The sequence below is a fragment of the Stegodyphus dumicola genome, chromosome 5 (genome assembly GCF_044657685.1).
Source record: "Stegodyphus dumicola isolate Sdum_Otavi_A_Nest chromosome 5, ASM4465768v1".
Taxonomy (NCBI): Eukaryota; Metazoa; Arthropoda; class Arachnida; order Araneae; family Eresidae; genus Stegodyphus; species Stegodyphus dumicola.
In genome coordinates, this window is record NC_140772.1 from 83,673,744 (window position 1) to 83,691,357 (window position 17,614).

At 31.4% G+C, this 17,614-nt stretch overlaps 1 protein-coding gene across 1 annotated transcript in view; it reads right to left on the reverse strand.

Annotated features, from left to right (window-relative positions):
* Positions 1-15,262, reverse strand: part of Atg9 (autophagy-related protein 9) — a 176,581-nt gene extending 161,319 nt beyond the window's left edge. Inside the window, exons 1-2 of the mRNA XM_085816830.1 lie at positions 15,062-15,262; positions 14,680-14,790 (exon numbers count right to left, since the gene is read on the reverse strand). Of these exons, the coding sequence (XP_085672956.1) occupies positions 14,680-14,779 (100 nt within the window). The 5' untranslated portion in view covers positions 14,780-14,790; positions 15,062-15,262. The remainder of the gene's footprint in view (positions 1-14,679; positions 14,791-15,061) is intronic.
* Positions 15,263-17,614: the final 2,352 nt, after the last annotated feature.

The window sequence follows — 17,614 nt, forward strand, 5'->3', positions numbered from 1 at the left end:
TGAACTTTCGATTATGTCAAAAAGAGTTTCTCATTCTGGAGCTGCCAAAGGATCTACAAAGCAAAAGCATGTTTCGATGTCCATCAAACAAAAAGTGGAATTGCTGCAAAAAATGGATAAAGGCATGAAGAAAGTGACAGAGAGGTTAGTGAAAACGAAACAATTTCGATTAACAAGTAAGTCGGTATTCTTGGCACAGCAAACACAGGACTTGAACAGCAGAACTTTGTAACTGTATTGTGTAAATTAAGTCTGTTTATAGAATTAAAGAGAAAGTATTAGCACATAAAACGAATCAATTTAAACAACTTACATTGAAAGAAATGTTTAATAAAGTAAATAAATAAATATTAAGCTTTTTTTTTTGTGTGTGTGTGTGTAAATTTTGATACCCTTTAGATCATAACTGCTCTTTATTTTATAAATTACGGTTTCATATTTTTAATTTTATAATTTCTGCAGGCCATCTTACCAGAGTTAAATTGATGGCCTATAATCCAGAAAAACCCCTAATCCTTAATTGCCGAAGTCCAGACGAGTCCGGATTAAAGACTTTGTACTGTACTTATGTATTTCAATAACCTTACACAAAAAATTAATATCAAATAAGTCAAACAATGCTCATTAAATCTTGTCTCAGTATGAAAGAACTTTCCTTCCTTAATTATGCCTATTAAAAGCATTAACTACAACCTTTCTTTTAATTAAATTCTGAACACAATCAACACTTAAAATACATTATTTGAATTCAGCTTGTACTTAAATATATAGAAGTGCTTTAACGTTTTTAGATATGATATTTTTACAATGAACTTTGTTTAGGAAATTATTTCACATTTATGATACAAGAACATTGCATAAACACATTGTCATCAGTTTTCCAGTTGACTGGAAAGTGAAGAAAAATTCAATTTTTTGGTACTCATACATTATCGCAACCACTTTTAGTAGAAGTTGCTAAATTTTCAGAATGTGCCAAATACAACAATCATGCTCGTACCCTTACAGGCAACCATGTTCATAACACTCCTTCAGTCCAGCAACACTGCCATTTTTGTTTGCGTTCATTGTTGTTTTACAAGTCCCAACAACAATTTTCTAAGATAAATCATGATATTCTTTGCTTTAAACTCAATTTTAAAATATGTGCTTGTGAAATTTGTCAGCAATGGAAGAAACTTCAGCAAAATTTCTGAAGTACAGTCAAAAGTCTTTAATCTGGACGTCCATAATCCGGAATGATCTATAATCTGGACCTCAAAGCTGCAAACTTTCTGTGCATGCGTAAATGCATTGCACAAATGCATTTTTATGCATGTGCATATGCGTTCACGCATGCGCATAATACGTTTACGCATGCTCGTTTAATGTATAGCTGACGCTATATGTATAGGCTAAGCTAAAATTATCTAATTATCTAATTCAGTTAATGTTGCAGATTGAGTTGTTCCTTAATCTTCTAATTGGATCCAGCTTATTATTTTTTGCAGACTGTTAAAGCAGTTTTATAAAAGTAAGCTTGAACTTTCGATTATGTCAAAAAGAATTTCCGATTCTGGAGCTGCCAGAGGATCTACAAAGCAAAAGCATGTTACGATGTCCAACAAACAAGATGTGGAATTACTGCAAAAAATGGATAAAAGCATATCCTTTGTTTCTCTAACCATTCCGAAATCTGTTTATCAATTTCACACTGCTGTGCTGGGGGAAGGGACATCGCGGCGCGCAATGAACTGGAAGTTGATCTGTCAGCACTATCCTTATCTTCAAGGCAGATGTTTTTATTTTATTCGGCTCATAATTCCTTACTAAATGTAGTATTTCGTCTCGATGTACTCCATCTTTGATATGATTTAAATCAAATTTCTCGTCATTATAAATATCACGAATACAAAAATAGTTTTCTGGTTGCAATTTTCTAATTTCGACTATGCGTACTGTATGCTTTACGCATGCACGCATTGAAAGAAATGTTTAATAAAGTAAACAAATAAATATTTAGCTTTTATTTTTGTAAATTTTGATACCCTTTAGATTATAATTGCTCTTTATTTCATAAATTATGGTTTCATATTTTTAATTTTAAAATTTCTGCATGCCATCTTACCAGATTTAAATTGATGATCTATAATCCAGAAAAACCGATAATCCGGAATTGCCGATGTGTCAACGAGTCCAGATTAAAGACTTTTGACTGTATAATAAGTTGCCAAAATGAAACTTTATAATATGACAGCAAAATATAAAAATATTTTATTTTAATGTCATTTTTTACATATAATTTCAATATATTACCATTATTTTAATGAAATTTATCAGTGTTACAATGTTTTAAAAAAATCGTCAAAAAATTCTCAGATCTCGGAATTAAAAAGTTTCTATAGAAACTAATCTTAAAATCTCCAAAATGTTGAAAAATCACCAAATTTAGAACCGTTTAATAAAAGAATTCACATCCCCAAAAGCAAAAAGTTGTTTAAGAGCTCTTTATTAGAAAAAATTGATTTCAAAATGCTTATGTTTAACGTCTTGCTTAGAAACTCAAGTATCCCATCATTTATATTGGAAATAGAAACAAATTATAACTCATGAACCCATTCAAAAGATAACCATATATACGGCAGTCAATTGCCAAAAATATTCCTCCAAAATGTTAATTCACACTCAAAATGACATTCGTAAAAACAGACAAATTTCAGATGATTAAAATTAAGGACCTTCTGCTGATTTTGGGCAAATTTAAGGACTTCTAAGGACCAAAAATCAATTCAAAAAAATCTAAGGACTTTTAAGGACTCTTAAGGACCATACGAACCCTGTTTTTAATAAATTCATGTGTAAATAAACATTTATAGTCTTGCAATCATTTTTAAAAAAAAGTTGCAAAAATTGTCAACTCATGGCTGATAAGTAAATTTTCATCTACAAAAATTGTTAAATTGTGCCAAGGTGGTTATGTTAATACCTGACGCAACCACTTATCTTTCATCCGAGTTCTTCCATACACTTCATAATTCCATAAAAACTAGTCATACAGTCAAAAGTCGTTAATTCGGACACCCATAATTCGGAATGATCTATAATCCGGACATCAAAACTAAAAACTTTCTGCGCATGCGCGCAAGACCTTTTACGACTGCGCATATGAGTGTGCGCAAGTGCAGAATACGTTTTCGCGTGCGCATTTTATGTATAATGGACGTATAAGCTAAAATTATCTAATTATCTATTTCAGTTAATGTTGATGATTGCGTTGTTCTTTAATTTTCGAATTGCATCCGGCTTATTATTTTTTGCAGACTGTAAGAGCAATTTTATAAAAGTAAGCTTAAACTTTCGATTATATCAAATAGAATTTCCAATATATATTTGTTAATACGTAAAGGATCTAAAGCGAAAGTATGTTTTGAAATCCGAAATCTGTTTATCAATTTCACGCTGCTCGGTGGTGGGCGCCTAATGAATTGGAAGTTGATTTGTCAGCACTATCCTTATCTTCAGCGCAGATGTTTTTATTTTATTTGGCTTATAATTCCTTACCAAATGTAGTATTTTATCTCGATATGCTCCGTCTTTGATATGATTTAAAACAAGTTCCTTGTCATTTTAATTCGCTTCCGATAGCGAAGAAAAGTGACAGAGGTTATTGAAAACAAAAAAATTTCGATTGACAAATTAGTCGGTGTTCTTGACACAGCAATTATAGGACTTGAACGGCGGAACTTTGTAACTGAACAAGAAATTATGTCTGTTTAATAGGATTAAAGAGAAAGTATTATCACATGAAACGAAGCAAAACTTAAACAACTTACATTGAAAGAAATGTTTAATAAAGTAAACAAATAAATATTAAGCTTTTTCTTTTTGCAAATTTTGATACCCTTTAGATCATAATTGTTCTTTATTTCATAAATTACGGTTTCATATTTTTAATTTTAGAATTTCTGCATGCCATCTTACGAGATTTAAACTGATGATCTATAATCCGGAAAAATCGATAATCCGGAATCGCCGAAGTCCCGACGAGTCCGGATTAACGACTTTTGACTGTATTTTGAAATAAATAATAGCTGTGTAAGGAATCTTTGCCTTCCTCACTGTGTGCATTTGTAGTGCAACTGGTAATATAGTTTGACCGCATCATCCGCGACCATAAGCGCAAACACACATGCGCCATTCGGAACAAATTATTCTTAAAATAGGGTGGAAGGATGGGGACTTTCTTTCCCTCCAGCATAGCTCTTTCCTGAGAAAAGAAGACCTTTCATGTCACAGCAAGTAATAATGCCCCTTTGGACGAGTCTATGTGTTTTAGCAGAATGCCAAGAAGGGTTACACTTGAGATGGTCAAACTATACCAGCTTGCACTGATGAAAGCATATTTTCAAAGTAAGAAATATTTTCATGTTTCCTGCTTTGAAAAGACTACAGACTGTACAAGAGGTATGAAAATAAAATATTAGGCCAAATGAAGGAAAACTAATAAATTGTAGGACTAAGGGGAAAATAAAATTAAAAAAAAAAAAATATGTTGCAAATCAGGTTAGCAGAAATGCAATTAAAAATCAGGATGGCAAGTCTGTATTGATATTTATCAGAGTATTTTGAAATATTTTAAATAGTAAGTGATATGCATTATGGCTATATCAAATGATTACACCTCATGAAGAAAATATAGAAACCTTTTGAGTTTTTTGAGAGGAAACAATAAATGCTGCATGTCAATCTTTCAACACAAAGACAACCACCAAATAGTTAAATTCATATGATATTGCAATACTTAAAAATACTTTTCTAAGGTCTAATATTACAGAAACTTCTCCTTCCTGATATAATCTTTTAATTTTAATTTAAGTAAAATTAATTTAAGTAATTTTACTTAAATTAAAATTATTTAACTTATTTTAACTTATTTTACTTAAATTAAATTTTTTAAATTTAATTTAAGTAAAATAAGTTACAATGATTTAATAAATATTGCAAGTAGATAGGTTATGGCAAAGCAATGATGACTGTGTGCATTATATGTAGATAATTTTGTACTACAACTCTTTACTTTGTTTTTATATAACAACACAGAGAAATAAAATAAAAATTTCACACATGACATCTTTTTTCCACTACAGATATATATATATATAATGTATATTTTACATTACTTAGTTGCTACTTAAATGAAAATAGCATTTGGTATTTTTCTCTGATTATATGCAAATAAAAAACAATATAAATATTTAAAAGGTATACAGTCAAAAGTCGTTAATTCAGACTCGTCGGGACTTCGGTGATTCCGGATTATCGATTTTTCCAGATTATAGATCATCAGTTTAAATCTGGTAAGATGGCATGCAGAAATTATAAAATTAAAAATATGAAACCGTAATTTATGAAATAAAGAACAATTATGATCTAAAGGGTATCAAAATTTACAAAAAAAAAAAAAAAAAAAAAAAAAGCTTAATATTTATTTGTTTACTTTATTAAACATTTCTTTCAATGTAAGTTGTTTAAGTTGCTTCGTTTTATGTGATAATACTTTCTCTTTAATTCTATAAACAGACGTAATTTCTTCTTCATTTATTTAAATAATTTAAATAATTTTTTGCTTTTCATATTTCGTAACACTTTAAATAATTTTTTACTTTAAATGTTTTTTGCTTTACAAAGTTATGCTGGTCAAGTCCTATAATTGCTGTGTCGAGAATATCGATTAATTTGTCAATCGAAATTTTTTCGTTTTCAATAACCTCTGTGTCACTTTCTTCACTATCGAAAGCGAATTATAATGACGAGGAATTTCATTTAAATCATATCAAAGACGGAGTACATCGAGATGAAATACTACATTTAAAAAGGAATTATAAGCCAAATAAAATAAAAACATCTGCCCTGAAGATAAGGATAGTGCTGACAGATCAACTTCCAATTCATTGCGAGGCGCGCATATATGGACAGCCAGCAGTGTTTAATAAAATGTTCAATACAGTCAAAAGTCGTTAATCCGGACTCGTCGGGACTTCGGCGATTCCGGATTATCGATTTTTCCGGATTATAGATCATCAGTTTAAATCTCGTAAGATGGCATGCAGAAATTCTAAAATTAAAAATATGAAACCGTAATTTATGAAATAAAGAACAATTATGATCTAAAGGGTATCAAAATTTGCAAAAAGAAAAAGCTTAATATTTATTTGTTTACTTTATTAAACATTTCTTTCAATGTAAGTTGTTTAAGTTTTGCTTCGTTTCATGTGATAATACTTTCTCTTTAATTCTATTAAACAGACATAATTTCTTGTTCAGTTACAAAGTTCCGCCGTTCAAGTCCTATAATTGCTGTGTCAAGAACACCGACTAATTTGTCAATCGAAATTTTTTTGTTTTCAATAACCTCTGTCACTTTTCTTCGCTATCGGAAGCGAATTAAAATGACAAGGAACTTGTTTTAAATCATATCAAAGACGGAGCATATCGAGATAAAATACTACATTTGGTAAGGAATTATAAGCCAAATAAAATAAAAACATCTGTGCTGAAGATAAGGATAGTGCTGACAAATCAACTTCCAATTCATTAGGCGCCCGCCGCCGAGCAGCGTGAAATTGATAAACAGATTTCGGATTTCAAAACATACTTTCGCTTTAGATCCTTTACATATTAAAAAATATATATCGGAAATTCTATTTGATATAATCGAAAGTTTAAGCTTACTTTTATAAAATTGCTCTTACAGTCTGCAAAAAATAATAAGCCAGATGCAATTCGAAAATTAAAAAACAACGCAATCATCAACATGAACTGAAATAGATAATTAGATAATTTTAGCTTATACGTCCATTATACATAAAATGCGCACGCGAAAACGTATTCTGCACTTGCGCACACTCATATGCGCAGTCGTAAAAGGTCTTACGCGCACGCGTGAACGCCTCTGTGCATGTGTCAAAGTGGCGCATGCGCAGAAAGTTTTTAGTTTTGATGTCCGGATTATAGATCATTCCGAATTATGCGTGTCCGAATTAACGACTTTTGACTGTAGCAGTATATTTGACATTTGAAATCACACATATTCCCTCTTACTCACCCACCAAATGGTTTAGAAAATAACCTTGGATGCATTATGTATATGATGGAAAGAAACTCCATCAATATCTAACAAATGAGGAGCCTTCTCATTATGAAGTCTCACCTCTTATCCAGACTTTGATCCTCTCATTATATTGCAAGTATCCATCAAAACAGACGTGAGATTCTCAAATGGCAGCTGATTTTTGTCAAAAAGAGACACAATTTTTTTAAATAGTTGTTCAGCAGACATGTTAAAAACATTAACAGATATTAAATGCTCAACCACTACTTTATTGTGTTCTGTAGAAAAGTAGCTGACTAATATGCACAAAACTCTCATTCGATTACTACTTGTAGGTTCATCAATATTTAATGAAAATTTAAAGTTTTTTAAATTGTTCACAGTTTCATTGAAAAATGTTTTTGAGAGGCCTAATCTCATTTTATATGATGCATTAGTGCAACCCATTGTGAGCTGTGATAGTGCCTTCTTATCAGATGCCATTGCTTTCGCCAAATCAATTATCACAGGTGCTACAGTATAAGGCAAATGATTTTCAGCCATAACTCCAAGCAGTTGACCCTCTAAGCCGGAAATTCGATCAGAAACTGGAATACTTGGAGCTGCTAATTTTTCTTCTATTTTTCTCTCCTGCATGCTTACGTTTGTTTGTGTCTGTCAAAGATGAATATGATGATGACATCGTGTAATTATCTCTTTTCACTACTTCTCTCCCACAATGTTTTTTTGCTTTTGATATGGCTGCTATTAGCATAGCAATATATCCCCTTTTTCCATAATATATTAGATCAGAACAGAATGCACACTTCACTTTTTCATTGATATCCACTTTCTGAATGCAACTGCCAATGACCAATTCCATTTCTTGTCCATTCACATGAATTTTTATGATGTTTTTCAGCCACGCAAATCTTAACTTATTTTTTCCTTCAATATCTATACGCCGAGCTTTGTGCTCATGATTCAGATTTAAGATATTCATACTGAAAAACTTACAGCAACAAACAAAAAATAAATAACATAATGATCTAGGCTCTGAATTACAGTATGCCACTTTACACACTCTAAAACTCGCACGTGCTCTGAATAACATCAGTAGGGTATCCGTATGTCCGACATATGGCGCCAGCACCGATCGCTGAAATTATTAAAGTCAGCTCTCATTTGACGGTTGCTTGCTTTTTCTTGATTCGATATTCGTATGCATCTAGTTTCGCCTTTCCACATAAGCCCCACCTACTTCGCCTTGATGTGAAACAACACATTTCACGATCTGTGGCATGATGTAAAGTTTTTTTTACAAAGAAAAGAGGAAGAGAGAGAGCATGTCCAACGTTTACCCACACAAATTTGTCCGTTGTGATTTCTCAGTGGTCCTGCATCAATCTCAGAAACAGCCGGGTGACGTTCAAAAAAGTGGAATTCTGCAAAAACGCAGAAAACTTTCATGCCTGATAAATATACGTATGTTTTTCATATTGTAATAAAACAACAGCACCTAGAGCCATCAAATGAAAGTCCTAATTTGAAATTTGTTTTATTATCGATTTCGTATTTCGTAACACTTTAAATAATTTTTTATTAACAAACGTGCCGATTTCAAATCGAGCATTGGCAGCACTGCACGAAAAAAAAATTTTATCTCCAACATGCAAGAGTGTGTATCGGAAATTCTAAGGATATGCTCATTTAAAAATTATTTTGCGATACTGTTGTTGAACTGAATTTTATGGTTTAAGTGAACACAATATTTAATAAATAAAGGAAACATACAAAACGTTAAAAACAAGTTCCTTTGGGCATAGTTTCCCCTCCCTTTCCTCTTGATATACTGCTGGGCTGAACAACTTTCAGTAAATGGTGAAATAAGGAGTCAAATATAGGCGAAAATCTGAAAGTACCAATATTTGATTCTATAAAAGCAGTAGATGTTCAATTAAGCCTCCAAAATTATAAATAAATGATATTTTCACCCATACATAGTGGTTTTTGTTTGTTTGTTTTGTTTTTAGCCCAAGGAGCATTAGCCCAGAAGAGGTATTAATTTTGTTTTCGTATTTTGCGTCGAAAACTTTAAATGTCCGTTTCACTTTTCAAACTGTTGCCACCAAATATTATCTATCGTCCTGTGTTATGTTTTAAAGAAATTAAATTATGAAGAATCCGCATAAAATGTATGTTTCTCGCATTGAGATAAAACAACGGTACCTAGAATCATCAAATTTCAAATAACGCATATCTCCACCCGAATATGCACATCTGGAAGCCCAAATTTGGAATTTGTTATACTTTGTAAAGTATTTATGAGCACTAATTTGGAATTTTTTTTAAATCGATTTCATATTTTGTAAAATTTTACAGAATTCTTAATTAACAAACTCAATAATTTCAAAGTGAAAAATGGCAACACTGAACAAACAAAAAAAAAAAAAATTTATCTCTAGCGCACGAGATTGTGTATCAGAAATTCTAAAGATATGCTCATTTTAAAACTATTTTGCGATATTGCTGTTGAATTGATTTTCATGGTTTAAGTGCAAAGAACACGATATTTAATAAATAAAGGTAACAGAGAAAACATTAAAAAAATGCCCCTTTGGGAGTAGATGATTTCCTACTTTTCATGTTGCTAAATTTTGCCAATGTGCTTGTGTAACCACTTTAAAAAGGAAATGCCCTTTAATCTTAAAACTGGGTACTATTCGGTGTTGAGGGCCGTAAAAAAAAATCGCTAAACTACTGTTGATGTCAGTGCTGCCAAAAATAACTGTGGCAACCCTAATGCAAGAAAGGAAGTATAATAGTAAATAACTATCATATCTAAGATTGATGTTTTAATTTAGATGAAAGGTTAATTTCATATAATACTTTTTATTATAATAATTTATATGAAAAAGGCTAAACATGTCTGAATGGAAGCATAAGAGTAAATAACCATTTCAGATCATTATTATAATTTATATAAAAATTTCTAAACATAACTGAATGGATGCCTGCATCGCTATTTCGCTACCGACTTATCGCTAAAGCATAATTTCATCTCGTTGGTTGTTCAAACGTAATTTTTTTATAATGAATGATGCCTTTTCTTTGAAAATATTCTCGGTAAAGTGCAGAATCACTCACTTATTTGTTCGCCACTTTTTACAAGGGTAAAAACAATTGGATTTATTTTTTTTTTTTTTTTTGTTTTGTTTAAAGTGAAAACAGGTCGATGTGTATATGGATACCGAGTATGTGCAATTCTTAAAAACGTGTCAAGCAGTGGGTGATTCTGCACTTTGCCCAAAATTCTATTGCACACTTTTTGTCATGGGCAACTCCCAAATTGTTAAATCCATAGGATATCAAAAAAAGGATTTAAAATCAAAAAAGAATTAAAAAATTAAACTAGTATTTCAATGGCGTCTTAAGAAATACAGAACTATATAAACATACGCAATCTGAAATCAGCGCATACGCTAGATTTGGCGTGCGGTTAAATGGGCGCGTTTGCTTGATTTGGCGCTTTTGCGCATATATTTTCGCTGCAATTATTTATGGTCCTCAAAACGGAATAGTACCTTAAACTGTAAACCTTATCAAAAATCTTGACAAGAGTTTGTTAACTCTTTTCCCACAATAACAATATCCAGCAATGATTCACAGTTTGCAAAGCTTTTATGAGATGGTATTGCTAATTATATACCCAGTATTAAATCTGCTTCAAAATATCATATCTAGCAGGAAAGAGAGTATAGGCTTGCATAAATATTCCTCATTATACACTTTACTTCTTCCTTTCATGAAAATTTGAATCCTCCTCCTCCTCTTTTTTGCACTCATTTTCTTGCTGCAAAAGCAGTACTAAAGAAAACAAATGCTTGAAGAAACAAATTTAAGTCATGAAACTGAAGAAATCATAAAAATTTCAAAAACAAACACATATGAATTAAGTTTTTTTGTGAAAGTACTGTTTTGAGGTTATACTTTCTTAGGAATTCTGAAGTATTAAAGAACATAAAAATACTCTCAAGAAACAATGGCATAAGAGTGATTTCTGGTTCTGATTAACATAGCAGTAGTAGCAAAACCTTCAGGTGGTTTGAAATCCAAATGCTGGTTAGAGTAGATTGAAGGGTGCCCCTTGGATTATCACCAAGTTGTTTCAATTATCGGCAAGATATTGGTTCATTTATGGTAACCTGAGTAGTTGAATGCTATAGAAACTCTATTATGATATAACTCGTTGCATGATTGCAGTGAATTTGAATGATGGGACGGATTTTGGTTAAGAAGTACGTTGTTATTTTTAGGTTTACATGGTAAAATGGCTGAATGTTGCAAGATTAATTTGCTTGGTATTTATAAGTTTCTGTATGATTTGGAATGAAAAGGAAAAAAGCATTAATTGGCTGGTGCGTAAATGAAGGTTTAATTAGTTGCCATTATAAGTGTCCTGTTTGTAGGAAGGAAATGCATATGGTCGAATGTTGGAGGATACCTGCCCTATAAAGGGTATTTTTTTACCGTTATTTTTGTGACTTTATGTAGCAACACCAGTATATAGATTCTAGTTCACTTTAGGAAGCTTTTGGATGCTGTTAAAGAATTTTGTTTGACTGAAGACAGAGAAATTAGTAAATAAGTGGATATATCCTTTGTGTAGTGCTAAGATGAATTTCCTTTTTCATGTTATGAAAGTGAAATGGACCATTGAAAAGAATACAAGACTTTTGAAACAATTATTTATTACATTCATATCAAAATCCGTATAATTTATTTGAAATAAAAGAAGACAAGAGAAGAAAATAATTAAATAAAAGATTAATTAACAGCATTAAAGACTTTCATAAGCAATTATTTTACTATACTGACACTAATACATCAAAATCGATACTAATTATAAGAAAAGAAGATAACAAAGAAAAAGAAATTAATAAAATAAAAAGATAATTAAGTGATCAATTTAAACAGCAGGTATGAAATTGTAAATATCTTTTAGTATTGCTGAAAACATTTCCATTTTAGGACGAAAATGCTGCCACATAAACTACGATGTTTACGATTCTAAATGGTGGTAAATTATTCCAAGTGGACATTTACTACATCATTCTACAGTGCACTGGTTGGCATCCAACATTAAAAATCATTGTTTTTCACTGATGAATAGTTTCATTGTGTGATTTAAAGTGCAGTTTATTGAGCTTTGATTGGCTATAAATTTTGTTCAATTTTGGTAATGAGTAACTTTGTTTTAGCATCATATGACATCATCATTCTCTTGATTTTAAGTGAAAATAGATCAAGGTGTACATGGACAAAGACAAGAGAGTGTGCAATGCCGAGTTTATGCAATTCTCTGATTTTTTTATGTGAAAATAGGTCAATGTGTACACGGATACCAAGTTTATGCAATTCTTTGACTTATTTTGGTTCTGTGTAACAGCCAGCTTGAAATAGGGCTTTGCTGGCCAATCACCAAAAGTCGTCAATTTTCGAGAAGTGGCACCCTGAAATATACTTTTACCTATCATTGTATTCCTCACTACTATTTTGGTACTGAAATAAAACTCGGGCATAATTTCATTAGATTATTATTGGAATAATGTTGTTCTTTTTAGATAATTCCATTGTCCTGAAACAATTTGATGGCAGCCTCTTCATCATTTGGCAATTGCTAAATAATAAACACATCTTAACTTTTCCATAAAAAAAAAATATGCCAACAGCCAGGGCCAAAAACAGCTAAAAAGCAAAAAAAATGCTATATCTAAAATGAATGTCTATGACTAGCTTTCATGAACATAAGAAGAAAAATTCTTTAAAAGTTATCAATTTAACACAGTCAATACTATGATTTGGCAGATTTTTATCCGAGGTCCTACTAACAAAACATATAGCATAAATAAAGTTTTGCAATATGAAACAACAAATAATAATATCTGTGAATATAAGACACTAGTATTTGTTCTCTCACTGTCCTTTTTCATATTACAAAATAAATCTTTCTTTCTTAATGAAAAATACGTGTTAATTCAAGAAGTTTTACTTCTTCCATTTAACACTATATAACACACAAGTGCAAAAAAAAAAAAAAAAAAAAAGGGAAGCACTTCCGCAGAGAACCCGGTAAATGTAAACATCGCCAACTTTGGCGATAATAGTGCAAACCTGGAAACCTAGCTAATACATCATATTCGCTTGTGCGAAGGTTGTCGTTGTTCGCATTTGGAGATTTATATTATTCTTCTCTTATTATTATTTTTCTGAATTTTTTAACAACGAATAGATAGAAATATTTTTGCATAATTAAAGAAGTTTTCGTCGAAAGATTCCGGTTCTCAGCTCATCAGTTCGGGATCAAAGGAAGAAAATATGGCGGGAGGGGTGAATGCTAATTTGTAACATAGTTGTTCATGTTATGTTCTTAATTATTAACAGCTGTAAGCACACAGAACCATGAGTTTTCTAAGCCTATAATAATTTTAAAATGTATAAAGTTCTAGTTTTATCAACAATGCTACTGAAGAAAATTTGATTACTGTTGAGGGTTATTTGTATTGTGAAATATATTATGAAAAAAGACAGGTCTTTGTTTCAACGTAAAATGCCTTAAGCTGTATGCAAGTAACTTGAAAAAAAAATACTGAAAAGTATGTAAAATGGATGTATTTAAGGTCATGCATTCATTAATTTATTACATGGGCTCTTACCGAAATACATCAATCAACAGACAAAGTACTTAATAATGAAAAAAGACACTTGTAATAGAAATATTAGTATTCTATATGAATTAGAGAAAATACATATAAGTATAATGTAAACGTAAGTATAAGAATACTAATTTTTATTTTTTAAATGAATTTTTTTACTTCCCGTTATGTTTAATACATTGTTTTCTGTGAATTTAATACAAATTTATTTTCGTATATCACGTTTAACCTGTTAATTTTACATCTCATATTTATTATCTGTGAATTTTAACTACCATTGTCTGCTAACTTGAATTTACACACACTAAAAACCACGTTTACGGCTCAGCTCATCAGCTTAGCGAGTAAAAATGCAACGGCGCCAATGGGTTCTTTCCCGAAGCGTCAACGGGTTCTCTGCGGATGAAAACCCAAAAAAAGATATTTTTAAGAATAATAATTTGAAAAACGATTAACACAAACACAGGCCTAATTGATTTTTTTCCCCTTTTTAATATCATGAAACAAAATTGTAACAGACAAAAAAATCAATGAATGATTAGATGCAGGGATGAGACGACAAAATGAAATAAGCATGAAATTCATGAAAACAATGACAAATGCAAAATGAAAAGATTTGAAATGTATTTATATGGTTTCTTATGACATCCATTTAGGAAATGCCAAGTGTGCAAAGTAAACATTAATAACTGTCAATTTCCACTTGATTAACAAAAAACAATCATAATGCCATAACTTCACTCAAACCCTCACTGATATTTAAACCAAACTTTGTAATAAAAAATTAATTTCCTCAATTTGGCTTCCTTTACAATCAATAAAAAAACAGGCTCATTACAAAATACTTAATGTCAGTTTTCTGTATAACTTACGATAAAATTAATTTATACTCACATTTAGCGCCTTCAGAAGCGACATGAAAAATAACACTGTCATGTGGTGCGTCATTTTCATCAGTTACGAGAGCCTGATAATTCGTTTGAAGGGAATTCATATTTGTCACATCTAAAAAATATTTCAAAATTGAATTATAAAGTTTAATTATTCTGATAAAACAGACTTTTAATTTTCAGTATCGTATAAATAAAAAGGTAAGCATTTAAAAGATGTAAATCCTCTCTATAACAGTTATGTATACACACATTCTTTTCGGTAAGGTACTTTCTAAACAAGTCATCTGCGTTGTAGTACTCACGGACAGCTGCGCATGAAATATCTGATTACAACATCTAGAAGGAATAAAAATTTGTAAAAAGAAAAAAAAAAAGAAACTAACCTGAATTATTTACTGAAGTGTATATCTACTAGATAAATTTATACAATCAATCATAATATTCTTTCGATGTTACAAAACAACCATAATTTTACCCTCTCCATCATTCTCCTTTGTTGGTGTTTATATCCTAAAAATAAAGTGATGCCACACATAAAGTTTAAAAAGATTTTCCGGATTGGGGCATCAACTCATTTAAAAATTTGTCGCCGGAAAAACAAGTTGAAAAAATAACACACGCAGATCGTATTTGATTCTCTAGTGTCAAGATCTAGAAACATCTTTTACTCGGCTTCTGATTACTCGACAATGTGGAAGAAAAAAGGAAGAAATCGCACCGACGGTCCGAATCAAGAAGGTTAGAATAGAAGGAGGGAAGGTTCAACTCAAACGGTGAAGCTTGGCGGCCATGTTACTGTTATCGCTGTGACTTGTGCAATGAAGTCTGCAATTGCAATATATTTTTTTTTTCTTTTTCTTTTCATTTTGAAGCATGTCAGCTTGTGTTTCATATGGATGCACAAATCCATTTTGGAAAAAGATTCCTGGGATTACGTTTCACTCGTAAGTATTGATTTTCTTTTTTTATATAATTTAATAAATATGTTGAAAAAATCACAATGTCATGTTGTTTTCTTTTCAGATGTGAAACAAAGTATTTAAGAATAATCAAAATATGTTAAATATATCTTAATGTTTCTGTTTATAGCTGCTCTCTTCGTCCCCTAACATACAATGATATATGCCAGGATTTAAACTGTATAATTTGAACGTTTTAGGCAATTCGTTTTATAATTTTCATGAAAAGTAAAAAATCAATTGTTACTATTTTTAGGAATTGTAAAGGTGTTAAATAAAGCAATGCTTTTCTTTATGTATTAATTATTACTCAATTCACGCGCATAAACTGAAATCATTGAATTCACATAAATCTGTTTTATTTTATTAATATTTATTTTCTTGTTGTTATAAGTTGTTGGTCGTGAAAAGAATCTATTTAAAACTTTCATTTTAAAAGAATGCAACCTATGACTATGTTTTAGATAATTATTTGCTATTAATTTCAGGTTAAAATGATTCATCGGGAATGTACACCCGACAGGTTACTAATGAAACCTAAACAAATTCTTGAAATATGCAGAAACATCATTTTAAAGGCTTTGATGTTATGCCCATGCATTTAGATTTTGAACTATTTCTTAATGACTTTCTGTACGTAGTAAATTACGGATATCATCTTAATAACTTTATAACAAAAAAAAAATAACAATAGCGAAGCGTTTCATTATAAATTTAACATATTTTTACTGTAAAATGCATGATCGGAACAGCTTAAAAACACGTACGTTTCACTGCCGTAATGCAATGTTTTGAAGTTACAAACATGGACGCCGCTTCTTCGGTGGAGTTTCACAAGGAGGTTAGAACCTCCTTGGAGTTTCATTCCCCGATAGTGGAGGAAACTGCAAACCCTCCCTCCTTCTATTCTAACCTCCTTGGTCCGAATAGCCTCTGAAGCTATTCGCACAACCTGCATTAGCGCATGCGCACAATCAGCCAAGGTACAAGCATTTTACGCCGATTTGCCTTGTGACAGGCTTATTCACAAAGCCTACAGACCGTTTCTTCTGCTGTTTGCTCCGATTGGTTAAAAGAGGTAGGGTTACAGAATCTAGTGCTTGGCGACTTTTGGTTCATCGTCTTTACAATTTGTATCTGAGCGTCGTGTACCAAAAAGTGAACATAACCCACCGGAGAAACCGCAGCCCAGTGGTAACGAGCGCGAGAATAATTCACAGACTTCTAGATCGCCGGTTCTGTCCCCGCTCGTAGCTTTCATAAACTCTGCTCTATACGGATTTATTTTTATTTTAACTTTACTGAATGACTTTGTCATTATTTGTCTTTTCGCCTTCGGGTACGGTGTTAAAAATTAAACGCCTTTAGTTTCTCTATTTTTGTTAATGTTAATTTTTCTTATTTTTATATACTGGTTTGTACTCTTTGTAGTAGGTACCAGTAAGACAGATTACGATCCAAGATCCCTAAAAGCGTTTCAATAGATATAGCGCATAATGGAATAAAATATAATTTTAGTTATACTTACTGGTAAAAAGAATAGGTATCCGACACCCTTAAATGTTTACTGAATGTTTTCATTTGGTTAATTTTTTAATATTTCTTTATTTGTATAAATTAATGCGCTACGAAAATTTACACAACAGACTCTTCCTAAGTGAAATAACGAAAAAGTGCATATGCTGTCTCGATATAAACACCTTTTTTTGTAAACAATTACGTACTTTTAAAAGTTTAAATTCAAATACAAATAAACTATTAATAAGATCAGTAGGTTATTTAAGATATATTCCACACAATTCCTCTAAGCTTTCATTTATAAACTTAAAAAAATATTGAATGAAATAAACGCTGTTTCCGTTTGTTTGGCGTTAATTACCACGCCTGCAGGGCGATAACTCGCCATTCCAAATATGACCGCCAAGCAGATGTTTCCTCCAATGAGAGCAGCCAGTAGCGAAATTGTCTGTAGGCTTT